Raw genomic sequence first — 26796 nt, 5'->3', positions numbered from 1 at the left:
AGCGAGAATAAGGAACGTCACTGACAAGCGCAGGCCCCCGCGAGTGGATAGTGAAGGGAATAGGATAGTGCGCCTACAGCTAACAAGACTCTTAACATTGCATACCGCTTCAACATATTCAATAGTATTTAGTTTTCATTCATTTTAAATTAATATTCTGTCCGAACAAGCTTAACAGAGAATCCACACCGTGCCATCACACATCAAGCAGATGAATATATAACTTTTTCTCCGCAGTGACAAAAACAGCTGACTGTGGCCCCAGTAGGTAGGTAGCCTACCATATGTAGCGTATGGAACAATGAAATTAACAGTTCACCTGCTGTGGCCTGAACGTCGTCTCACACTATCCTCCTGGTGCGCATGGACTTGAATTGCGTGCCCGCTTGTGCAGTCCCTGTTTTTTCACCTCTTTTATCAACACCATCGTCGTTTTGGGGCTTTTTGAAAAAACTTCGGACACTCAGTTGCCTTGACATTTTTCAGAGTAAGGCCAACGACGTCATGCATCAAGAGAGACAATAGCTAATTAATATGCTCACTCGCCACCCTGTAGTCTGGGGTGTGAATTGCAACCGGTCAAAATGACGGATGGACTTCAGTTTTTTCCGTCACCGTTTTAAAAAATTGGTCAACGACGGAAAATATTCGGTTAACGCGACCCCTGGTCTGAACATAATGAAAATAATTCACTTTACAATGGTAGGGTCTATTCTATCCTTACAACATATGGTAAGACAATCTAAATTACCTCTTTATCTGAATTCTTCATAGAATGAAAAGAGGTTGCTTAAAAGTTGGTGAGGACAATCTGAGCATCCTGAAAAGTAGGTAGTGTTATGTCCCTACCGACCCTAAGCAAACCCACGCCCTTGCGCTGAAGTTTCGGCGCTTGAACGTTTCTACTTCCGGTTCACTTGACGCAACCTCTGTGTACCCATCCGGGACTTGTTGTTCTTTCGTGTTCCCTTCTCATAACCGAACGACCTCCTTCAAAACATTTTCATTGAGTAAGTACCGAAGTGAGAATTTAGTGGACTAAAAAGTCATTTTAAAGCAAAGTGGAAGTAGTTTGGCTTCATGTTCAAGCTTTGCAGGCTTACTTAACTTAGTTTAGTTTAGTTTAGCGCGCTAGCTAAAACACGTTAACGCTTTCCGATTGCTTTGGCTTCACGCCACTTCCGATTTGTAAAGTTTGTTTTAAGGAAAAGTGCATCGGTTAACATGAGCGTGATTACATTCAATTGTATGAGACGCTTCTCGATTTGTCTTTTAAGATGCGACAATTACCACTGACTGAAGGGAGGCCAACGCAATCCCGAACATCAAAGAGTAGAGACGTGGAAAATTAGGAGAGGAAATCCAGGTCACGACGAACAACTGAAAAATGAAGGTAAGGACATGACATTAGTTGTATTTTTCATGCAATATCAGACTTTGTTTTGTTGTGAGTGTTACTGTAGGGAAGTACTTCTCAAATAGTGGGGCGGTGCAGGGGGTGGTCCTTGTGACCTCGGGGAACATACTTTTGCCGTACTTGAATGAAGTGTATTTGCACATCCACTCAGTGGATAGTAGTAGAGCTGTCCCGACTTGTTGACATAGTCGACGTCATCGATGAAGTAAATCCATCGACGGTTTATGAAGGGTTAAAAAAATATATGTGTGTAAAGTTCAGAATGTCGGATGCACGGTATGCAAGCAGGGGAAGTGGCACAAAGCCAAAAAAGCGCACCAGTGTCTAAAACATCGACTTATTTCAAAGAAACAAAGGAGGGTACACTGCTGTGTCCTGTCTCTTCAATGCCAAGCTTGGCTGCACCTCGGCCATGAATAAACACCTACGCTGTCACCAAGTTTTAATTTTCGAAGATGACAAGAGTAAATCCATTTAACCAAGTAAGGACATGTTTTATTGAAGTTGCTAAGCCTGTTGCAATTTGCAATGAGTCCATTTGCTGCAAGGTAAATAAAAATGAGGGCGATAATTTTCATGGCTGCGTTTTATCACAGCTTGCGTGCCTGCATGCATGGATACATTTGTGATTGCGTGTAGATGACATATGAGACTCTAGGTAATTTCAGAGATGTTTATTGGTAATCAACACGCTGTAGAATTACAGTTCAGACTTGCAAAATAAGGAAACACATCTATAATAAACACTGTACATTAGCGTTGCTACATGGAGACTAATTGAGGAAAAAAGCTTTAGCCTGCTATAAAACATTGGCAGTCTTCTCCAAAACGCAAACTTGTGGTTCAAAGGTGACACTTCAAACATGAAAAATCGCTGGTTAACAGCATTTTCAAACAAAAAAAAAAAAGGAATAAAAAAATACTACTGACACCACATGCAATGACAAGAAGTGCTTTTTTAGTGCTGTTTAGCAAAGGTACTTCCGGTGAACGTTTAAAAAATAAAAGCATGTCATGTTCGTCATATGAATAACGGTTTCTGGAGTTAATCCCACGTACTTCAGAATTCAGATTCTACACTAAAGCCTGAGTTATGCTCCCGCGTTGCGGTGACGGTGCAGCGACTACGGCGTCATTTGACATTCGATGGTTCTCCGGGCAAGTGACGCATTGCTCTGTAATTCACCGCCAAGCCACTAGAGGGGTGTGGCGTTTTGTTTGTACAGTTTTGGGGCATACTTGTTGAATTCCGCTTGTCTAGTTTAACGGAGAAAAAATAAATAAACAATACAAGATGGAACGCTTGAATGTGGATCTTCAGCTCATCAACATTGAATAAATGTTGACCATACAAATGTTGAGGCGCAAGTGATGCAGAAGACTGTTTCAAGGCGGTCCGTCCAACCTCTGATGCTGCATAGAGAGTTCTAGCCGCGGGCGGACACCAGGTAGCTGTGGTGGCTAGCTTCAAACTGACGTCGAGCACTGCGTCCAGCGTTTTGCCCGAGGTCTGCAAAGCCCTCCAGCCCGATTTGTTTGCCGTGTTCTACAACCAGCCAGTGGGAAGCTATAGCAGATTTCTGGCATCTATGGAACTTCCCAAACTGCGTTGGAAGCCTTGATGTTAATGTTATCATAAAAGCATCGAGGCCCTCTCAATCAGTGATGATGTATCGTGTGTGAACTGACTGTTGTTGAAAATTAAACATCAATACAACTCTTTTGACACCAAACCCATCCTTTATTCTTCATATACTTGAAATGTGACACGTAAATAAGTCACAGACTCACAGCAAACATATGTACAAAATAAATGATGGAGTGCACCAACCAAAAATACGACACAGTGATAAAAAGGTGGCAGTTTTTGGTCGACTGGGTCGCCGCTTCGTGTGGCCACTCGATTCCGAACACACACATACTTTTCTCGTGGTTCTTCCAATTTTTTTTTTTAATTCAATCACTGGCTGACCTCCAGGCCCGTATTTTTAGCAATCGCATCCCACGAATTGCATGCTATTTGGCTATCTTCATAATGTCTTGACGATACATTGTAGAAGTTGCCGTACTTGCTCTTCGTTGATACTCTCGTCGGCTTGGTCTATTTTTGCGTGTAAAAAAATGTTTCACAATGCCGGGGATTTTGCGCTAAACCAGAAACAACAGTGAGCGGCGCAATCATAGTCCATTTCCACCACGTCATACGCGTTGACGCGACGCGAAGTCAGGAAAAAAAGGAAGGACACAGAGAGGCTACGGCGCAGGGTCGTAAATCGGGTCTTCGTTGGCGGCGCAGGTCTGACACGGAAGCATAACTTGGCCTTAAGAATACCTTTAAAATGACACCCTTAATGAAAAATCTGATTGGCAATGAATAATTATTATAATTATTATAATGCTATTATATATAGTACTAAATTATAATATTAATGCGAGGTATTTTTTAAGAATTGTTTGGAATCATGTTGGAAAGGCGCAGTGATCTGAATCTGTTTACATTCCATCTCTTTTGCACTAGTTAATGCTATCAGCATTTGAACTCATTGTTTATTCGTGATTCATTATTGTTATTTACGTGTGTGATTGTATTTTAATAAAGGATTAAAGTGTTCCAAAATGTTTTTGTGAAATGATAAGAGTCAACAAAAATGTCACTTTTAAATTACTAAAAAAAAAATTATTAGATTAGCCGACTAATTGTAAAAATAGTCGGCTGTCTAACCGGGAGAAAATTTAGTCGTTGGGGACAGCCCCAGATGGTAGTGACACTCTCATTTTCAGAGTGTGCACAGTATTTTTGAACCAAACAAGAGTGCACAGCAAAGAGATGTGAAGAGCTGTGCGCCGTTTTTGCCCGGGCTCACGCAGGGACCCACATTCTTCTCTGGTTCTCACGTGTCTGCCCAAGGAGCGCCATGTTTGGCTTGGGAGCGTCACGACGACCGCCCTCACCTCCAGTTCCCCCCCCGGCTTGTGAGAATGGGCGGGAGATGAGAAAAGACGCCTCTTTTTACCATGTCCAAAAATGTTTGTAACAGACAGTGGGAAGCCAAATCAATTAAGATGCCACTTAAAGACATTAGAACCCAATCTCATTGATAAGCTGCTTGATTGTTTTTCAGCGAAATTTGCCGAATATTATGATATTGTCGACAATCGTCCCGCTTTGTCAGTGTTACATCAGTAAACCAGCGAGCACTGTTTAGCATGCTCAGTGCAAAATAACCTCACACTATTGCAAAGGAGCTGATACAGCCTCCAGCGAAAGGCAAGGCAAGTTTATTTATATAGCATAATTCAACACAAGGCAATTCAAAGTGCTTTACATCATATGAAGATAATAAAAATCGCATTCAAATCAATAGAACGTAAAAACAGACAATCGAAATAGGAAATAAGATTATACATAATCACATTTAATCACGAATAGAATAAAAATAATAATTATAATAAATAAATAAAAATAAATAAAACAAATACTATTACTACTACTACTAATAATAATTGAAATCGGCAATGGAGATAAGTGCAAGAGGAATTAAAAGCAAATAGAATGAAATATATAGACAGTAATGGATATGCAGTGCTAAACAAAAGCGTTTTTAGCCCTGATTTAAAGGCGCTAACAGTTTGAGCATACGTCAGACCTTCAGGTAACTTGTTCCAAAGGTGAGGCGCATAATAACTAAATGCTGCCTCAGCCTGCTTGGTTCTTGTTCTTGGAACATACAGGAGACCGGTTCCAGACGACCTTAGGGGTAGGGATGTCCCGATCCAGGTTTTTGCACTTCCGATCCGATACCGATATTGTTTTGCACTTCCGATCCGATTCTGATACTGGCCGATACCGATACCAGCCTATCTGAACATGTGTTAAAGTTTAAAGTTATTTAGCCTCCTTACTTAGTTGTCAGACTCATGTTGAAAAGAGTTTTAGTACTCTTGATAACGACTAGCCAGCTGAATTAGGGGACAAACACAAAACATTATAAATAACAAACAGAAATGGCATAGTCAGTCAGTAAAACGTGCAAATAATATTGTAAACTGTCTTAAAAAAGCAAAAAACACAACCTCAGTGGAAAATCCCACAATCCCCCCCCCCCCCCCCCCCCCCCCCCCCCCAAAGCTATTAGATGCTTTTAATGTTTCGTGCATTCGTTACAATAATTGTATAAAAAGCCTCTCAGGTTTAAATAAACGACTATTTCAGTATCAAGTTAACATTTTAAAACAGTAAATAAAATACTCAAGTCCCCATTATGTATCAGCAGCTTTAAACTACATTCAATTCATTTAATTTTGCAAATCAACTGTTAAAGTTGTTAAAATTGCTCCTCTTATTCCATAATTTCCCTTCTGTCTACTTCTGTAGAAAATTATGGCACATCCATTCATTGATTTGATGAATGCATTTTACTATAATCATGTGGGGGCACAGAAATGTAGAGTTGTGTGTCATCAGCATAGGTGTGATAGGAGATGTCATACTGTTCCATAATCTGAGCTAGGGGAAGCATATAGATGTTAAATAAGAGCTGTCCAAAATAAAATGAAATAAAAATAAAATATATATTTTTTTAAAAAGTTAAATCAGTTCATCGTCAATAATAGCAATTCAAATTTTCGTTGATAACTCGCTGCTGATTAAGCAATAACAATGAACATGTACGTATCAGCGTCCGCACATCATAGAAAAGTTTAGAAAAATTTAAAGTAGTCATCCAAAAATTTACTCAAGTACTAGTAAAAAAGTATTTGTTGAAAAGAGTACTCAAGTAATAAGTAACATTGTGAGTAGCTGCATAGAATATGAATGTTAAATATTGGTATTTTTTTCCTCCCAGCATAACGTCATCTATATGAACTGTTATTATTATACTGTACTATATACTATTACATGACCATATTAGGCCAAAAGATGACACAAAAAGACTCGAATTGAGACAGGATCAGCACTTGAACCATCAATTAGTAAGCCTGTCGCAATATGCAATAATTCCATTTATCGCGCGATATATAAAAATGAAGGCGGTAATTTTTCCGCTGCGATTTATCGCCTCACGTGCACGTGTGTGCGCGCGTGCGGCAGACGTGCTGTTAAAAGTTCGTTACCAACTGCGCAAAATGCATCTTCGTTCCAGGTCCGGCAAAAACTAGCGCCAGAGCCAATCGTTCCCATTATATCCTATTGTTCAACGTATACCGGCAGCGTCAGTGCTCCGGAGTGACTGTGGACCATCTATAGCGCGCCGGTGTTGTTGACGAGTGGGCGCTCCCGTCAGGAGTGACATTTTACGCGGGGCGGCTATTTTTTGGCACAACGCTGGATATTTACAACGAAGTCCGCCAAAACATTGTTACCGACTTGACTGATACGAATAACCTCACTTTGACAACGAACAGCTGAATGAAATTAAGAGCGCTGTGCTTCAAACTCGTCCTGTTTATGAAAGCCGTCATATGCTTGGCGCACACACTAGATATCATGAAATGGCAAACTAGATGTGCTACGTTCCATGCCATTGCCTACGTGAGCCCAGAGTGATTATGGGACATGTAGTCCATATACTACATCGATGAATTCTAAACTGTCATTTGTCACATGAGGTTAAGAAGGTCAAATCAATCCATACCAGTGACTATAGATAATGTTGCAAATTTTGTTAATTCAGTACGTGACACAGATGGATTCGGACCATAAATAGGATGTCTTGCTCATGTAGTAAACCTAGCTGCTAAGAGAGCTGTAGCAATCAACGGTGTGCCCTGCCTCACTTTACAAACATTAAAGATTGTTCTCAGCACTTTTATACAATTTTTTTTCATATCAGTAAGAAGTAAGCACGTAAATATTATGCACTAAAATGCATGTTTATATGATGGCAATTTAATTTTTGCTCGTTAGCAAAAAAAAAACAAAAAAAAAAACAATTGTTATTTTTTTTTTACAGAGCATTAAATATATTGAATCGGCTCAAAAATCGTGTCCCCCGTATCAGAATTCGTACCGAACCATGACTTAACTGTATCGTTGCATTCCTATGGGAAATGTTTTCATTTTCCTAAATGCTTAAGTTATTAAGTGCAATTTTTTTTTATTAAACACATTTTATTTATTCTGTGTTTCTGTGCGGTATCAATATTGTTGTTTTTTACTTAAGAGGCAGGGTCTATTGTTTTTAGTTGTGATTTCTTAAAAAGTATATTTGAATTTAAGAGTAAATATTTATCGTGTTTAAATGGGTGTACTTGATCTATTAATATATACTGTATCGGCACTGTGTTATTGTAAATTGGTTAAAAAAAATTGGGGGGGCGCAATAATATCGCATATCGCAATAATTTATGAGAATAATTATCGCACACTAAAATTTGTTATCGCGACAGGCCTATCAATTAGTAACCGTTTTATCTTAATTGTGCCTTATTGAGGTGACGATATCAACCATTAGTTTTTGGCAGACATGTCCAAAGTCCGGCCCGGGGGCCAAATGCGGCCCGTGGTCAAATTTCATCCGGCCCCCAGCCTCTGTCATAAAATCAATAACGTCTGGGGCTCGCACACAGACTTAATAAATTGGTCAGCAGTACTGCTACCAGCATATGAAGTATCTTACACACTAAATGCTGCTCCTCATTTACCCACGAAAAGGCAGCAACACTGTGATCCTTTACTCCCAATTTTCTAAAATGGAGACAATCAACAAAAAAAGAAAGTTGACTGCGACGCCCGGCGCTTCAAGGATAGGTGGAAATTGGACTATTTCTTCACTAAAATACGCAACAACTGTCTGACTCACTTGCAAAGAGACAGTCGCTGTTTTTAAAGAGTTAAATGTGAGGCCATATTACTGAACAAGACACGCTGGCATGTACGACAAGATTACAGGGAAGATAACTAGCGACTAGCAAGAAATTGAAGCAAGTTGAAGCTAGTTTAATTTCAAGGGAAGATACGTACGTAGCGACTAGCGAGAAATTGAAGCAAGTTGAAGCTAGCTTAATTTCACAGCAGCAGTATTTCGCAAGAGCCTGAAAGTCGAAAGAGAACGCCACAAAGGCTAGTTGTGAGATTGTGGAAATGTATTAATTTAAAAAAATAGTAAAGCATATGTGACACACAGAATGGCTTGCTAAAATTTGCTTAAATATATTGTTCTACATAAAGGACGTCAGCCAAGGTCGGCCCCCCACATTTTTACCACGCCAAATTTGGCCCTCTTTGCAAAAAGTTTGGACACCCCTGGTTTTTGGGGACCACATTACCATGCTGATAAAATATTTTCATCTTTTGGAATTGTTTTGACACCCCACCCTTTATGCACTGTCGAGTGATAAAGATTTGACTGGAATAAAATATAATTTTCTTGTGAAAAAAAACAAAAACAAAACAAATATATACCACCCGTCCAAAGAGCATGAGCGGCCTTTAGTGGAGAAAAAAAATATTGTTACCTTTGATTGGTATAGTGGAGCATGTGGTTATTGTTGCAACGTCTCAGGGGTGAAAATGACAGAGCCTCTGTCGGCATTTCTGGAAGAAATCAAGTCAATGTGTAGAATAAAGAGGAAAAATATTTCTTGTCTATTGTCATTCAACACATTTTTAACAGAAATTATGCTTCTCACCCCACCAATAGATAAAACATGAAGTTAATGAATTCATCAATATGAACAGGTAGTCCCCGGGTTACGAACAAGTTCCATTCCTACGCCGGAGATGTAACCCGAATTTCCGCGTAATTCGAAATTAACCCTTTAAATACCGCCTAAATCTTGAAATAACTATCCAAAAACATGTAATACACACCATTGTACTGTCCTCGCCAAGATGTTGAAGATAAGTCCGTGTGGTTTCCTGACTTTATTCAGCTTCTCATGAAATCAACATTTGCAGAATGAAACTAAAATAAAATGATATGAAATCGGTTTAGTCTTCAATAACAGCAATTCAAATTTTTGGCGATAACTCGCTGTTGATACAGCAATAACAATGAACACAAACGATTAGCATGGATCAGTTAGCGTCCGCACATCATCAAAAATAATCACATCAACTCGCCCCAAGTATTCGACCATCATTGAAAACGCACAGGAAACAGTCCAAAAGTTGTTGCCTGTGGGTGCTTCGAAAGTAACAAATGTGCGCGCAGGGTCTTTCCTCTCTCACACTCGGCTTCTTCTTGGGCGCAAATAGCTTTTCCTTGTGTGTGTGTGTGCACTCTTCGTGTGTAAATGCACTCTGGCTTGCAAGCTTCGCGTGCGGAAGAACTACCTGCCCTGCATTTCTTACACCAAAATAATTGCATGCATCACAAAACAAAAGTCACCAGCGTCGTAAAGTTGAAATCACATCATTGGGGTACGTCATAAGTCGGGGACGACCTGTTTTTCTCTCTATATCTCCGACGTCAGCAAATCACGTGATTTTTGTTTTTTCACCCAGTGTCCCACTGATGTCACTGTAGAAGATCTTCACCCTGAGAAGCATGATCCCCTTCGCGTTAAAAAGGAGGAGTCAGACATGCCGTGGATCAAACAGGAGGCGGAGCCAGAGACCCCTGACATGAAAGAAGAAAAACAGGAAGTTGAAATCCTCAAGTTTCCAATGGGTGTCAGTGTAAAGAGCGAAGAAGACAAAGGTCCAAGCGATGACAGCGGAGCAGCGAAACCTTGGAGCGACAGCTCATTTCAGCACCTGACAATAAAAGGAGAGGGACGATCGCAACCGGACGGCCTTATAGCTCCGCTTTCGGAAAGCGACGACATAACGTCACATTCTTCTGACTCTAATAGTGTTGAGGAGGAGGATGACTTTGACCAAAATGATTCAAAATCTTTAAACAAGTCATCATTGAAAAGAGAGACAAAGGAATGCGCGGTTGGGAAACCTTTTTCCTGCTCAGTCTGTCATAAAACATTTTCTTGGAAATATGTTTTAAAAGAACACATGCGTACACACACTGGGGAGAAGCCTTTTGAGTGCACGAGTTGTGGTAAAAGATTCACTGACAAGACTGATTTACAAAGGCACACTGGAGAAAAGCCTTTTGCCTGCACACTTTGTGATAAAAAATTCTTCAGTAAGGGAAATTTAAACATTCACACAAGTAAGCACACTGGAGAGAAGCCTTATGCCTGCACACTTTGTGATAAAAAATACACCACGAAGGCAAAATTAAATATTCACACAAGAACACACACTGGAGAGAAGCCTTTTGCCTGCACACTTTGTGATAAGAAGTTCTTCGCGAAGGCAAATTTAAACATTCATACAAGAACACACACTGGAGAGAAGCGTTATGCCTGCACACTTTGTGATAAAAAATACTTCTCGAAGGCATATTTAAAAATTCATACAAGAACACACACTGGAGAGAAGCCTTATGCCTGCACACTTTGCGATAAAAGATTCATCGAGAAGGGACTTTTAAACAGACGTATCAGAAACCACACTGGAGAGAAGCCTTTCGCCTGCACACTGTGTGGTAAAAGATTCCCTCAGAAGCTTGCGTTAGAAAGGCATACGCGTACACACACTGGAGAGAAGCCTTTTGCCTGCTCACTTTGTGGTAAAAAATACGTTGAGAAGAGTGATTTAGAAAGACATGAGCGTACACACACTGGAGAAAAGCCTTTTGCCTGCAAATCATGTGGTAAAAGATTCTTCCATAAGAGAGGTTTAAACAAACACACATGCAGACACACTGGAGAGAAGCCTTTCCCCTGCACACTTTGTGATAAAAAGTTCTTCAAGAAGGCAAATTTGAACATTCACGCAGGAACACACATTGGAGAAAACCCTTTTGCATGCTCACTTTGTGGTAAACGATTCGCTCTGAGAGAAAATTTAGCAGTGCACGAAAGAAGCCACACTGAGTAAAAACCTTTGAATTCTGACATATTCTGATTCTTGTATTTGCAGCGGGAAAAAGCATTTTAATTGAATCATTTTCCCATGAGCCTCATTTGAAAAAGTTGTTGAAATGATTTTTCATGTGCTGTTCTTTTTTTTAACCACTATCCAACACAAATATTTATATTTTAAATGATGTAAATTGTAGAGGTGTGCATCGGCACTGCCCTCACGATTCGATTTGATTATGATTCGGAGGGCCACGATTCGATTCGATTCAGAGGGTCGTGATTCGGTTCAATTCGGCAATGCATAGCGATGCTTTAAAGCCTGGGATGCATTAAGATTCTGAAGCAAAGCATATTTTTCGTGAATCATGAGGCAACACAAGCGGTCAGACATTAAACAACTTTTTATTGGCTCTTGTGTCGCTCCTGGTTGAAGTCAAATGAAAATACTTTCAGATATATATTATATTAAAAAATAAAAAATAAAAAAAACATCACAGCATTTAATTGGTGCTTTGAAAGAGACCAGGACTTTTTTTTTTTTTACACACAGTAGCAGCCTTTCACACAGTGCAACATCTGAACTCCTGTGCAAAATCAGTAATAACAGTCACTGTCACGGCCCATCAATAAAAATATTCAAGTAAATATTAAAGCGACAAAGAAAATATTGTAGTGCACTAGCATCTTTATCGCAATATCAATCCAGGGATCAGTTCAGTTGCAAACAAAACATCAACTAAATTGCAATGTAGAACAAAAGTAAAATGTAGGCCTAGCCCACTATATATGTGCAATCAACTTAGAAATGCAATCAGTAACTACCACATAACAATAAAAAATAATGAATTAAAAGGAAGTGCAGCAGCATTTTAGCAGCCATAACAATCTGTTTCAACATGAGGAAATATCAGTTTTTGCAATCGAGAGAGCAGAGAGAGAGTAGAGGTTAGATCGGGCCTAAAAAATCCAACCCCACCCGACACGGCCCGCTGGTATTGAAGCCCGACCCAGCTTGGAGTGACGCGGGAAAAAAAAACGCAGCAGCAGCAATTTATTTTCATTTCTTCGAGTTGGCAGAAAAAACGCAAGTTTTCTTAATGTTTAAATAGTCTACATATTTTTATGATTATTATAAAAGCATTTACATCACAAAATAACGCTGGGAAAGTTTAATATAAAAAAAAACATGCGATCTTGCAGACACAGAGGAGAAGATTCAAAAGGATCACATTTCTGTTGCCTTTGTGTGCATAAGTAAAAGTGTCTTTCGTAACAAATCGCAAGCGCCGCAGCGGAGAAGAAGAAAAAGCTGGCGGCGCCACTGCTTTCATGTGCGTGCACAAGCAAATGCACAATACAGAGATCCTGCTCTCGGTTTTATCCCATTTTTAAAAAAATAATAATTTATTGGTCTGGTGCAGCGACCCGACCCGAACGTGAATGCTTTAACATTTTGGGCCCGACTCATTCGGGTTCGGGCACAAGATCGAACCTCTAAGACGGGTCGGCAACCTATGACACGCGTGTCAGCACTGGCACGCGAAGGGTTAACCAGTGACACGCGAGCGCATGGCAAAAAAACAAGAAAAAAGCGCCTTTTTACCTGAAATTCAGACATTTTCTGTTGCGCGCCCTGTTATTTAAGCCACACACACATCCAAGGGAATTCCTGTGTAAAGAGACATGGGATTTACTCACGTCATTGCTTTCACGTATAAAAAGATGTCCCGAGAATGGAGCGGGTTGGACGCTTTCACAGACTTGTCCCGTATTGCCCACTGGCGCTCTCTGTGCGGGAAGGGCCGCTGGCGCGATTTTATAACCTCTGACATTACGTCGTTTTTGGTAGGCATCGGCTGTCACAATGTTGGTCAAATCGTGTTTTATTCCAGAGTCAGCGTTCCCAACGTCGTAACTGCAGCCAATTCAATCTCATCAAGACTGTATTTAAGAGTGTTATTCCCCCACCAAGATCTGCACCCGCGGCTCCACCCGGGCTGGTATGGGGCTAGATCAGTCTTCTAGCCCCGCACGCCCGCGCCTTCCGTGGGCACCACGAGAGCGAGCCTCTCTCTCCCCGGGGAAAGGCTCGCTCCACCCGGGCCCGCGCCCGAGGCTTCCATGCGCACCACGAGAGCCAGCCTCCTCGGGGAGAGGCGGCTCCACTCGGGTTCTCGCCCGAGGCTTCCGTGCGCACCGCGATAGGGAGGCTTTCTCTCCCCGGGGAAAGGCTCGCTCCTCGCGGCTCCACCCGGGCCTGCGCCCGAGCCTTTCGTGCGCACCGCAAGAGGTAGCCTCCTGGGGGCCGCGGCGGCTCCACCCATTACGAGACAAAACATGAAAATTCATTCAAGGATGAGTCTGACAAGGCAGAGACATTAAAACGTGCTGTGTCCAGGTACAGTAAACAAACACACCCTGAAAACCTTTGTCACTGCTAAAAACACCGGCACCGAAGCAAGCTATCACTGCTCACTGCATTGCAAAGCAAGGAAAACCATTTACTGATGGCGAATATATCAAAGAGGCGATCTTGTCAAGCTCAGAGGTTTTGGTTGATGGCTTGACTAACAAAGAGACACTCAAAAAAAAAAAAAGGATAAGCAGCTTAAAGTCACAAAGCACAACCCCGAAATCAGAGCTGAGCCAAGGAAAACAGGGCCAGGGATCACATTAAGGTAGGCATCTTTTATCTTTGTAATATAAAAGAATTCTAAAATGCTGCATATAATTTACTGTTTAAGTTGATAGTGAACAACTAGCTAGTGAACTTTTGCACTTATTTTCAAGTTTTGACATTTTCTACAATATGCATTTATTTTTTAGTTAATTGAAAAAGAATGGTAGTTATACGATTTCAGGATATGTTCATGTTTTCTTTGGGGTAAAATTACAGCTCTGTTGGATATAAAAAATTGGATGTGCGTCATTAATCTCGGTGTGGCACACTGATTGACAAGAAAATTTGAAAGTGGCACTCCACACCAAAAAGGTTGCTGACCCCTGCTCTAAGAGATGGGACATAACAACAATGGCTGAAGCGGACAAAGAGGGAGTGAGAAAGATTATTGATGCACCGTCCTAAGACATTGAAAGCAGACATCTGGAGACATTTTGGCTTCTACGAGGTTGGTGGGAAACTTGACCAGAGTTATGCAGTGTGTAAAAAATGAAACATGAGAATAATATTACAAATGGGGAAACCAAATCCGTTGCATCACCGGAATTGCGCAGGGAAGATTTTTGAACGTACTTGTATATTTTAAAATGCGCTGAATCGATTCGGCTTGTTGCCCGAATCGAATCGTCCATGCCCTGCATCGGGATGCATCGCAGCATCGATTATTGTTGACGCCACCGCATTTGAAAGCTTTTTTTTTTTTTTTTTTTTTTTTTTTTTTAGTGGAAGTCAATTTTTTTTTTGATTGAAGTAGGGCTGTGCGATATGGCCTTAAGTAAGTATCACGATAAATTGAGCAGATTTACCTCGATAACGATAAATGACGATAAATTCGCCCAAACGGACTGTTATTCAATTTGAAAATTTGAATCAATGCATGGAATACAAATGAACCGTTTCTCGTTAAATTTATTTAACCAGCTTTCAATCTAACAATTGCACATGCAGTCTAAACACTAAGTATTAAAAAAAATCTTGTAAACAATAAGAATTCTAGTGTGAACATTTATAACAGCTTGTATGACTTGGAAAATGTACAACATTATAAAACTCAATATGATGACTGTGCAAACATGTCATTCTAACACAAATGACTTGGAGCTTTAACAGTACACTTCAGACAATTTATTGGTAATGGCTGCTAATTATTCAACACAAGTGTTTACATCAAGGTTTCAGGTTTTTTTTTTCCCCCCCGAAACATTTTTTAATACATGCACCCCCCACACAGACACAACCAGATTAAAGCTGTATTGCTCTGATGCCAATGAAACATTTAAGGTTTTATGATGGCAGAATAAAGCAAACACATACAGAAAAATAGCTGTGGCCATTAAACTGTCATATTATATATAGGCTTCACTGTTGGATTAGGCTATACTTTATGCTGAGTGCTTTACCATCATGAAAGCTTTCAGAACAATCACATAGAGATGCCACATAACGCGACATGATGATTTCTACATGAAGCCCGTGCCCAGTCCACTCATTAATTTCAGCCGTTTCGACAAGGTTAGAGCCGCTGTCCGACTGTTTCACGTTCATTTGTAGCCGTTGTTAGCTGCTAGCGTTAGCCTGCTAGCGTTAGCCTGTGGCTTGGCTACCAGAAGAACGCACTGAAAGCATCCTCTCCTAATATCGTGAGAACCAGGGAGGACAGTGGGTGAAAGCCCGTCTGGAACCCGCCAAGAGTTTACTTAATGCCGGGTGAAAGTTTGGCGAAGCTAATGTAGCGGACCGTGTGGGTTGCTGTGGGCACACTCTTCGTGGTAGACAAAAACTCATAAGACTTGTGCTCTTTTGGGCGAAGCCATCCCGACTCTTTATTTAACCGCCAACAACTCAATAACAAAACACTTTCTCCCTCTCTTTTTGCACTCGTCTCCCGCGCTTGCGCACGTCATCAACATGAGACACATTTGAACGTTACACTAAGTTAGCTAACTAAATGACAAGCCCGACTCCATCCCGTTTACTTTTAGCGTTAGCCGTTAGCATTAGCCTACCGGGCTTCTGTTTGATTGGCTTCCTGAAAACCATGTGACTCCATACGTAAGCACACTGTCTGCGTTCTTAAAGGGGAATGAACATAGCCAAACAACACCGCGTCAAAGCGGGATAAAAATACTATATTTTCTTGTTTTATTAAATTACCGAATTTACTGACATGGTCAAAATTACGGTGGTCATCGTAAAGAATTTCGGTGACGGTAAATTTTCGGTTTACCGCCCTGCTCTAGATTGAAGCAACTTTTTTGAAGTAATGTTTTTTGCGTTTGGGCTACATTTTGGCAAGGACATTTGTGTCTTTATTATTCAATCAAAAAAGTTGCTTCAAACAAAAAATATATATTTTCAAACAAAAAAATACTTTAATCAAAAAAAAAAAAAAAAAAAGGGGAAAAAAAATTGTAATTAAAAAAGTTTTGATTTTAGCAATTGTTTTTGTGTTTGGGCCGTATTATGAGTACGACATTTGTGTCTAAACCATTCAATCCCCCAAAAAGGTGCTTTAATCCCAAAAAAAAAAAAAAATTTCAAACAAAGAAAAAATCATTTGAAAAATGAAATTTCGCCACATTTCAGGCTTCAAACATAAAGATATAAAATTTTAATTTTTTGTCAAGAATCAACAAGTGGGACACAATCGTGAAGTGGAACAAAATTTATTGGATAATTTAAACTTTTTTAACAAATAAAAAACTGAAAAGTGGGGTGTGCAATATTATTCGGCCCCCTTGCGTTAATACTTTGTAGCGCCACCTTTTGCTCCAATTACAGCTGCAAGTCGCTTGGGGTATGTTTCTATCAGTTTTGCACATGGAGAGACTGACATTCTTGCCCATTCTTCCTTGCAAAACAGCTCGAGCTCAGTGAGGTTGGATGGAGAGTGTTTGTGAACAGCAGTCTTCAGCTCTTTCCACAGATTCTCGATTGGATTCAGGTCTGGACTTTGACTTGGCCATTCTAACACCTGGATACGTTTATTTTTGAACCATTCCATTGTAGATTTGGCTTTATGTTTTGGATCGTTGTCCTGTTGTAAGATAAATATCCGTCCCAGTCTCAGGTCTCGTGTAGATACCAACAGGTTTTCTTCCAGAATGTTCCTGTATTTGGCTGCATCCATCTTCTCGTCAATTTTAACCATCTTCCCTGTCCCTGCTGAAGAAAAGCAGGCCCAAACCATGATGCTGCCACCACCATGTTTGACAGTGGGGATGGTGTGTTCAGGGTGATGAGCTGTGTTGCTTTTACGCCAAACATATCGTTTTGCATTGTGGCCAAAAAGTTCAATTTTGGTTTCATCTGACCAGAGCACCTTCTTCTACATGTTTGGTGTGTCTCCCAGGTGGCTTGTGGCAAACTTTAAACGAGACTTTTTATGGATATCTTTGAGAAATGGCTTTCTTCTTGCCACTCTTCCATAAAGGCCAGATTTGTGCAGTGTACGACTGATTGTTGTCCTATGGACAGACTCTCCCACCTCAGCTGTAGATCTCTGCAGTTCATCCAGAGTGATCATGGGCCTCTTGGCTGCATCTCTGATCAGTTTTCTCCTTGTTTGAGAAGAAAGTTTGGAAGGACGGCCGGGTCTTGGTAGATTTGCAGTGGTCTGATGCTCCTTCCATTTCAATATGATGGCTTGCACAGTGCTCCTTGAGATGTTTAAAGCTTGGGAAATCTTTTTGTATCCAAATCCGGCTTTAAACTTCTCCACAACAGTATCTCGGACCTGCCTGGTGTGTTCCTTGGTTTTCATAATGCTCTCTGCACTTTAAACAGAACCCTGAGACTATCACAGAGCAGGTACATTTATACGGAGACTTGATTACACACAGGTGGATTCTATTTATCATCATCGGTCATTTAGGACAACATTGGATCATTCAGAGATCCTCACTGAACTTCTGGAGTGAGTTTGCTGCACTGAAAGTAAAGGGGCCGAATAATATTGCACGCCCCAGTTTTCAGTTTTTTATTTGTTAAAAAAGTTTAAATTATCCAATAAATGTTGTTCCACTTCACGATTGTGTCCCACTTGTTGTTGATTCTTGACAAAAAAAAATTAAATTTCATATCTTTATGTTTGAAGCCTGAAATGTGGCGAAAGGTTGCAAGATTCAAGGGGGCCGAATACTTTTGCAAGGCACTGTATATACGGGTCGGGCCCAAAATGTTAAGCATTCACGTTCTGGTCGGGTCGGGTCGGGCCGCCCCGCGCCGGACTAATAAATTATTTAAAAAAAAAAATAAAACCAAGAGCAGGCTCTCTGTAATGTGCATTTGCTTGTGCACTCACATGAAGCAGTGGCGCCGCCCGCTTTTTCTTCTTCTCCGCTGTGGCGCTTGCGATTCGTTACGAAAGACACTTTTATTTGTGCACACCAAGGCAACACAAATGTGATCCTTTTGAATCCTCTCCTCTGTGTGTCTGCAAACTTTTTTTTATATATATATAATGGATGGATGGATATTAAACTTTCCCAGCGTTATTTCGTTGAGTAAATGATTTTATAATGATTGCAAAAATATGTAGACTATTTAAACATTAAGAAAACTTGCGTTTTTTTTTCTGCCAACTGAGAATTCGTTACGAAAGACACTTTTTTCTGCACACAACGGCAACACAAATGTGATCCTTTTGAATCTTCTCTGTGTGTCTGCAAAATTGCATGGTTTTTTTTTTAATATTAAACTTTCCCAGCGTTATTTCGTTGTGTGAATGATTTTATAATCACAAAAATATGTAGACTATTTAAACATTAAGAAAACTTGCGGTTTTTTTTCTGCCAACTGAGAATTCGTTACGAAAGACACTTTTTTTATGCACACGTAGGCAACACAAATGTGATCCTTTTGAATCTTCTCTGTGTGTCTGCAAAATCGCATGTTTTTTTTTAATATTAAACTTTCCCAGCGTTATTTCGTTGTGTGAATGATTTTATAATCACAAAAATATGTAGACTATTTAAACATTAAGAAAACTTGCGTTCTTTTTCTGCCAACTGAGAATTCGTTACGAAAGATACTTTTAATGCACACAAAGGCAACACAAATGTGATCCTTTTGAATCTTCTCCTCTGTGTTTCTGCAAAATCGCATGTTTTTTTTTATATATATAAATTAAACTTTCCCAACGTTATTTCGTTGTGTAAATGCTTCTATAATTATCACAAAAATATGTAGACTATTTAAACATTAAGAAACATGCGTTTTTTTCTGCCATCTCGAAGAAATGAAAATAAATTGCTGCTGCTGCGTTTTTTTTTTCGCGTCACTCCAAGCCGGGTCGGGCTTCAGTACTAGCGGGCCGTGTCGGGTCGGGCTGGATTTTTAGGCCCCATCTAACCTCTACTATCTCTCTGCTCCGTCAATTGCAAAAAAATGATATTTCCTCATGTTGAAACATTGTTATGGCTGCTAAAATGCTGCTGCACTTCATTTTAATTCATTATTTTTTATTGTTATGTGATAGTTACTGATTGCATTTCTAAGTTGATTGCACATATATAGTGGGCTAGGCCTACATTTTACTTTTGATCTACATTGCAAATTAGTTGGATGTTTTGTTTGCAATTCAACTGATCCCTTGATTGATATTGCGATAAAGATGCTGCTGCACTACAATATTTTCTTTGTCGCTTTCTTTAATATTTACTTGAATATTTTTATCGATGGGTTGTTGTGACTAAAATACAGTGACTGTTATTACTGATTTTGCACAGGAGTTCAGATGTTGCACTGTGTGAAAGGCTGCTACTGTGTGTAAAAAAAAAAAAGAGAAAGCCCTGGTCTCATTCAAAGCACCAATTAAATGCTGTGATCAGTTTTTGTTTTTGTTTTTTTTAAAAATATATATCTAAAAGTATTTTCATTTGACTTCAACCAGGAGTGACACAAGAGCCAATAAAAAGTTGTTTAATGTCTGACCGCTTGTGTTGCCTCAAGATTCACGAAAAATATGCCTTGCTTTAGAATTTTAATGCATCCCAGGCTTTAAGGCATCGCGATGCATTGCCGAATCGAACCGAATCGAATCGTGACCCTCTGAATCGAATCGAATCGAATCGTGGCCCTCCAAATCGGAATCTAATCTAATCGTGAGGGCAGTACCGATGCACACCTCTAATATATATATATATATATATATATATATATATATATATATACACACAGGGGTGCACATAATTTTTTTGCCCAGGTTCTCAGAGGAGGACCTGGAGATGTGACTTGGTCCTCATTGAGCTTGAGAGCCGACCCGCCTGATGCGATAAATTTATGACAAGCTTTACTTAGAGCCATTTAACTTTAATTAATTATATTAACAATTAATGCTTGATTAACATCAACTGGCACAACAAAATTGCCGTTACTTTGAAGTGAAATGTAAAGAAATAAAAAGCACCAATTCAAAATAAAGGGCATTATGCGGCTCCCACATTAACTCCAAGCCTTTTTAAAAGTGGGATGTCCTCCTCATAAGACCTCATTGAACGTGCATGTTTAGCATTGTAAAATGCGAGCAAAAACACGTTTGTCAGTGCATGTCGCTGTTCATTACCTCTATTCCGCCCTATTCCGCCACTTCTCCATAGGGCGAGTGGGGTCCTGTTTGACATCGATAGTTTGGTTAATTGCCACAAGCTCTGATTTTTTCGTGCTTTTCAAAGTTTGGATGGCTGAAATTCTTTGACCCTACATAAAATGCGCTGCTCTTATTGGCGATATTGGGATTCTCACGGCACATTTTGTACCGCATTTCCGTGCGAGCATCATTTGCTTCTAGCCATGGTACCCCCTGTAGCCACTTTTCAGCAAAGGTCCTTTTTTTCGGTAGCTCCAGTGACGTCTCTGTCGTCTGTCTGTCTTTTGACGGGGGTGGGGGAACACGGAATTAATTACTCAGTGTGGCCTGCCTCATCGACATTTTGAGAAGTTATTTTCTCGTGTCCGCCGCAAATCCAGTGGTCAGCCATCGGTACGCAAAAGCGTATGGAAGCCGTTGAGGGCCAGCGCGTTTGTCTACGTCCGGTACGCATGCGTGCATGCGGACCAATTATGTGCACCCCTGTATATATACATATATATGTATGTATACAGTATGAAAGTCAATTACATGCAATTATACTTTTCAACCAACAGGAGGGCCTGGGCCTCCCTTAAACTCCGCTTATGGTCCCTACTGTCCTTATGCAAACCTACGCCCTTGGTATGTCGAATAAAGAGGAAAAATCTAACGGCTCTTGTGTAGTCCAAAGAAACAACCCGCTTTGAGTCTAGACTTCTTGCCAACAGCGTCCTCTCCTGGCCGTTCCTTCCCTGCGCCTCAATGTAGTTCTTACTTGCACCCTTCTTCTTTCGTACTTCAGGAATGGTTAGCGGAGAAAAAAAAAGCAAAATTAAAGGAGCCTGAAAAGCTTCAATGCTTAAAAATGAACCGAGGTCTTTGCTGGAAGAAGTGCAGCGGCAGCAGAACAGTAGATGACTATAATTCGGATATGTTGATCATATTTATTGAATATTTTTTTATTCCAGTGATGTGAAGTTGTGATGGAACTTCCAAACGTTTGATCATATCATGCTGAAGCAAGGGTGGAGGTTTGGTCTCAACATTCATATGGACGATATTACCGTCATGCAGAGGTTGCGCTAGACATTTTCGTTGTCTGTCATTTTGACTGACAGGGTAATAAAAATCCGGTCATAATCTATTTTTACCCGTCACTTAAATTTTAAAAATGATAATGATGACATATTCAATAGTATTTAGTTTTCATTCATTTTTAATATTGTAACGCTTGCTTGGGCTTGGCGGCGAAAAATTAGACACGGAAGTCGCGGTATTTTTCTCCCTCTTGTTACTCAGCTTACCGCCAACAACACCAACAAAACAACAACTCCGCCCCCAAAGAAAAAGAGGCAACTATATAGACCCCAATCACCAACGTCACACAATGATCTTAATTGTGGTTGTCAGCCCAAAATCTTCTAAATATATGTTAAATGCATCTTACCAGATATAAAATGACTACTACATAGTCTGTGGTGATCGTTTGGTGCCCAGATTTCTTGTCGAATTACAGCAGTCCATCTCGCTCTCCTCTTCGGGTCATCTCCTGGAATACGGTAGAACTTCAAGTCTCTCCGTCTATCTTCTCTGTTACTGCAACCAACCGCCACACACGCCTTCACCATTTTGATTATTAATGTTAACGAGCAGAAAAACACGCCGTAATAGGAGGCATGTACGTAGCGGTAATGTGTAAACACGACGAGCTGACACACAATATGGCGGCTCCAGTCAGGGGGGCGGAGTTGTGACGTCATATGATTGGGGTCTATAAACAGGCAGCAATCTAGTCCACCAATTGGATGACGCGCTGGCACACAGGGTGCACCAATAAGAACCTCGCGTTGATGTGTCAATCACGGTGCCGCCGCCAGACCCTGGTGACGCTACAATATTCTGACAGAATAGCCAACGACGTCATGCATTAAGAGAGACAATAGCTAATTAATATGCTCACTCGCCACCCTGTGGTCTGGGGTGTGAATTGCAACCTGTCAAAATGACGGACGGACTTCAGTTTTTTCCGTCACAGTTTTTAAAAAACGGTCAACGACGGAAAATATTTGGTTCACGCGACCCCTGCCGTCATGCACATAGTGCAAACGATACAAATAGGGGACGATTAGCTTGACTTCGTTGTTCCTTGTGGAGGCTGGCCTGACTGAAGTAGTTTTGACGGTTAGCAAGTTTAATGTTATGCTAACTCTGATGCAGGTCGGACTTTCAGTAGCAAAATTAGTAGTGTTTCCCCCACCTCTACAATATTGACGTCGTTTTACATGACTTACAGTGGCTGCTGCTGGACGGAAAAAAAAACTTCTAATATGCCTCTTCTCCGAAGGAGGCGGCATGTTGTCACCATGAATCTGTTTCGGTTGTGGAGTATGTCTGTGTGTGTCTTTGTAGCGGGGCGGGGTGCTTCAAGTCATCAGCCAACCAAATGTTTGTTTGAGGGAGAGAAAAAAGGACCGGCACATTCAGCAAGTGAAAAGGGATAAATGTCAGTCTGAACATAATGAAAATAATTCACTTTACAATGGGAGGGTCTATTCTATCCTTACAGCATATGGTAAGACAATCTAAATTACCTCTATATCTGAATTCTTCATAGAATGAAAAGAGGATGCTTAAAAGTTGGTGGGGACAATTTGAGTATCCTGAAAAGTTGGTAGTGTTATGTCCCTACAAACCCTATGCAAACCTACGCCCTTGCGCTGAAGTTTCGGCGCTTGAACGTTTCTACTTCCGGTTCACTTGACGCAACCTCTGTGTACCCATATGGGACTTGCTGTGTTCCCTTCGTGTTCCATTCTCGTAACCGAACGACCTCCTTCAAAACATTTTCATTGAGTAAGTACCGAAGTAAGAATTTAGTGGACTAAAAAGTCTCATTTTAAAGGATAGTGGAAGTCGTTTTTGCTTCATGTTAAAGCTTCGCAGGCTTACTTAACTTAGTTTAGTTTAGCTTAGCGCGCTAGCTAAAACACTTTAACGCTTTCTGATTGTTTTGGCTTCACGCCACTTCCGATTTGTAAAGTTTGTTTTAAGGAAAAGTCGATCGGTTAACATGAGCGTGATTACATTCAATTGTATGAGACGCTTCTCTATTTGTCTTTAAGATGCAACATTTACCACTGACTGAAGGGAGGCCAACGCAATCCCGAACATTAAAGAGTAGAGACGTGGAAAATTCGGAGAGGAAATCCAGGTCACGACGAACAACTGAAAAATGAAGGTAAGGACATGACCTTAGTTGTATTTGTCATGCAATATCAGACTTTGTTTTGTTGTGATTGTTACTGTAGGGAAGTACTTCTCAAATAGTGGGGCGGTGCAGGGGGTGGTCCTTGTGACCTCGGGGAACTAAAGACTTTGGATGAGTGTAAGACATTTTGTCTGTAACGTTAAATAAACGTTAAAACGATGTAATAAAAAAAAATATATATATTAAAAAAAGGCATGTCCGATATTTTTTTGACGATTCCGATACTTTGACGTGATCGGACCCGATCGATCGGCATCCCGATCAATCGGGACATCTTTAGTATTTACTCTGTAAGTAATTGTGGCCAAAAGTTTACCATTACACAATGTGAGACAATCTGTCATTATTTAGATATTGAATTTACTACTTGTTCACATTTGATGTTGAAAAAAGAGCAATAAATTATATTTTTGCACAGTAATATTTTGTCTTGTGTATACTTTAAAATTTTTACATAAATCTTTTCATAGAATTATCGGCTTGACATTGGTTATCTGTTGGAATGAGGAGGAAAATATCGGTTATCGGTTGAAAAATGCATTACTACTTCTTATGCCAAAATAATTGCAGGCATCACAGAACAAAAGTCAACATGATAAAAAAAAGACCAGCATCGTAAAGTTGAAATCACATCAGTCGGGTACCTCGTAACTCGGGGACTACCTGTTTCATCATGTAATTTTTTTTTTCACCCAGTGCCCCACAGATGTCACTGTAGAAGATCTTCACCCTGAGAAGCACGATTTCCTCCAAGTTAAACAGAAGGAGGAGTCCGACATGCCGTGGATCAAACAGGAGGTGGAACCAGAGACCCCTGACATTAAAGAAGAAAAACAGGAAGTTGAAATCCTTAAGTTTCCAATGGGTGTAAGTGTAAAGAGCGAAGAAGACAAAAGTTCAAGCGATGACAGCGGAGCAGCGAAACCTTGGAGCGACAGCTCATTTCAGCACCTGACTATAAAAAGAGAGGAACGATCGCAACCGGACAGCCTTTTAGCTCCGCTTTCGGACAGCGACAACATAACGTCACATTCTTCTGACTCTAATAGTGTTGAGGAGGATAATTACTTTGACCAAAATGATTCAAAATCTTTAAACAAGTCATCATTGAAAAGAGACACAAAGGGATGCGTTGGGAAACCTTTTCCCTGCTCATTCTGTGATAAAACATTTTCTTGGAAATGTTATTTAAAAGAACACATGCGTACACACACCGGGGAGAAACCTTTTGTGTGCACGAGCTGTGGTAAAAGATTCACCCATAAGGGAAATTTAAAGAGACACACAAGAACACACACTGGAGAGAAGCCTTTTGCCTGCACATTTTGTGGTAAAAGATTCACCCATAAGGGAGATTTAAACAAACACACAAGCACACACACTGGAGAGAAGCCTTATGCCTGCACACTTTGTGATAAAAAATTCTTCGTGAAGGCAAATTTAAACATTCATACAAGAACACACACTGGAGAGAAGCCTTTTGCCTGCACACTTTGTTGTAAAAGATTCGTCGAGAAGGGTGGTTTAAAGAAACACACAAGAACACACACTGAAGAGAAGCCTTATGCCTGCACACTTTGCGATAAAAGATTCTTCGATAAGAGAGGTTTAAACAGACATACCAGAAACCACACTGGAGAGAAGCCTTTTGCCTGCATACTTTGTGGTAAAAGATTTACTCAGAAGACTGATTTAGAAAGGCATAAGCATACACACACAGGAGAAAAGCCTTTTGTCTGCTCACTTTGTGGTAAAAGATTCATTGAGAAAACTGATTTAGAAAGGCATAAGCGTATACACACTGGCGAAAAGCCTTTTGCCTGCACATCTTGTGGTAAAAGATTCTTCGATAAGAGAGTTTTAAACAGACACACAAGCAGACACACTGGAGAGAAGCCTTTCGCCTGCACGCTTTGCGATAAAAGATACTTCGATAAGAGAGGTTTAAACAGACATACCAGAAACCACACTGGAGAGAAGCCTTTTGCCTGCATACTTTGTGGTAAAAGATTTACTCAGAAGACTGATTTAGAAAGGCATAAGCATACACACACAGGAGAAAAGCCTTTTGTCTGCTCACTTTGTGGTAAAGGATTCACTGAGAAAACTGATTTAGAAAGGCATAAGCGTATACACACTGGCGAAAAGCCTTTTGCCTGCACATCTTGTGGTAAAAGATTCTTCGATAAGAGAGTTTTAAACAGACACACAAGTAGACACACTGGAGAGAAGCCTTTCGCCTGCACGCTTTGCGATAAAAGATTCTTCGATAAGAGAGGTTTAAACATTCATAAAAGAACACACTCTGGAGAAAAACCTTTTGCATGCTCACTTTGTGGTAAACGATTCGCTCAGAAGGGAAATTTAGCAGTGCACGCAAGAAGCCACACGGAGCAAAAACCTGTGAATTCTGACAAAATATTCTGATTCCTGCATTTACAGCGGAAAAAGCGTTTCAATTTAATCAGTTTCCCATGAGCCTCTTTTGAAAAAAGTTGTTGAAATGATTTTTCATGTGCTGTTCTTTTTTACCACTATCCAACTCAAATATACTCAAATATTTATATTTTAAATTGTGTGAATTGCATTACATGTCTTTCTGTTAATTGTTCCATCAATTCCTAACAGCTTGCTTTTAAGGGTGTTAAGAAAAATTGATCCCTAAATCGCAATATTAGGTCACGCAACTCTCGTATCGATTCAAAATCCATCTGCATCAATCTTTACATGTGTGTTTTTGGTGGAAACTATTAAGTGGCTGCACTTTTTACTCCTGTCCAGCAGTTGGCAGCATTGCCTTGCAGTCCGCTGAAGTAATAACAAGATTAGACCAATCTGAGTAGAGGTTTTTGTACGTCGCGCTCTAGTGGTTGGCCGTCATTACTGGGGTGTTTACACACTTATAGCAGCCCACCGTCAGTCGATATAAACAGTAACATTAGCTGCTGTGTGCTGAGAGCGGCACACATCAGCAATGGTGGACGGGGTAC

At 40.4% G+C, this 26796-nt stretch overlaps 1 protein-coding gene across 3 annotated transcripts; it reads left to right on the top strand.

Annotated features, from left to right (window-relative positions):
• Positions 1-882: 882 nt before the first annotated feature.
• Positions 883-26796, top strand: LOC130915480 (gastrula zinc finger protein XlCGF26.1-like). 3 transcript variants are annotated; one of them, XM_057835556.1, is made up of 3 exons: positions 883-1010; positions 1278-1393; positions 24503-26796. In XM_057835556.1, the coding sequence occupies exons 2-3, from the start codon at positions 1388-1390 to the stop codon at positions 26231-26233; spliced, it is 1737 nt and encodes a 578-aa protein (XP_057691539.1). In that variant the 5' UTR covers positions 883-1010; positions 1278-1387; the 3' UTR covers positions 26234-26796. The 3 variants fall into 3 exon arrangements, with proteins under 3 accessions (XP_057691539.1, XP_057691540.1, XP_057691538.1); XM_057835557.1 differs by lacking the exon at positions 24503-26796 and adding an exon at positions 9867-11320; XM_057835555.1 differs by lacking the exons at positions 883-1010; positions 1278-1393 and adding exons at positions 23284-23391; positions 23661-23776.

The sequence above is a fragment of the Corythoichthys intestinalis genome, chromosome 1 (assembly GCF_030265065.1).
Source record: "Corythoichthys intestinalis isolate RoL2023-P3 chromosome 1, ASM3026506v1, whole genome shotgun sequence".
NCBI classification, from domain to species: Eukaryota; Metazoa; Chordata; class Actinopteri; order Syngnathiformes; family Syngnathidae; genus Corythoichthys; species Corythoichthys intestinalis.
This window is presented reverse-complemented; position numbering and strand designations above follow the sequence as displayed.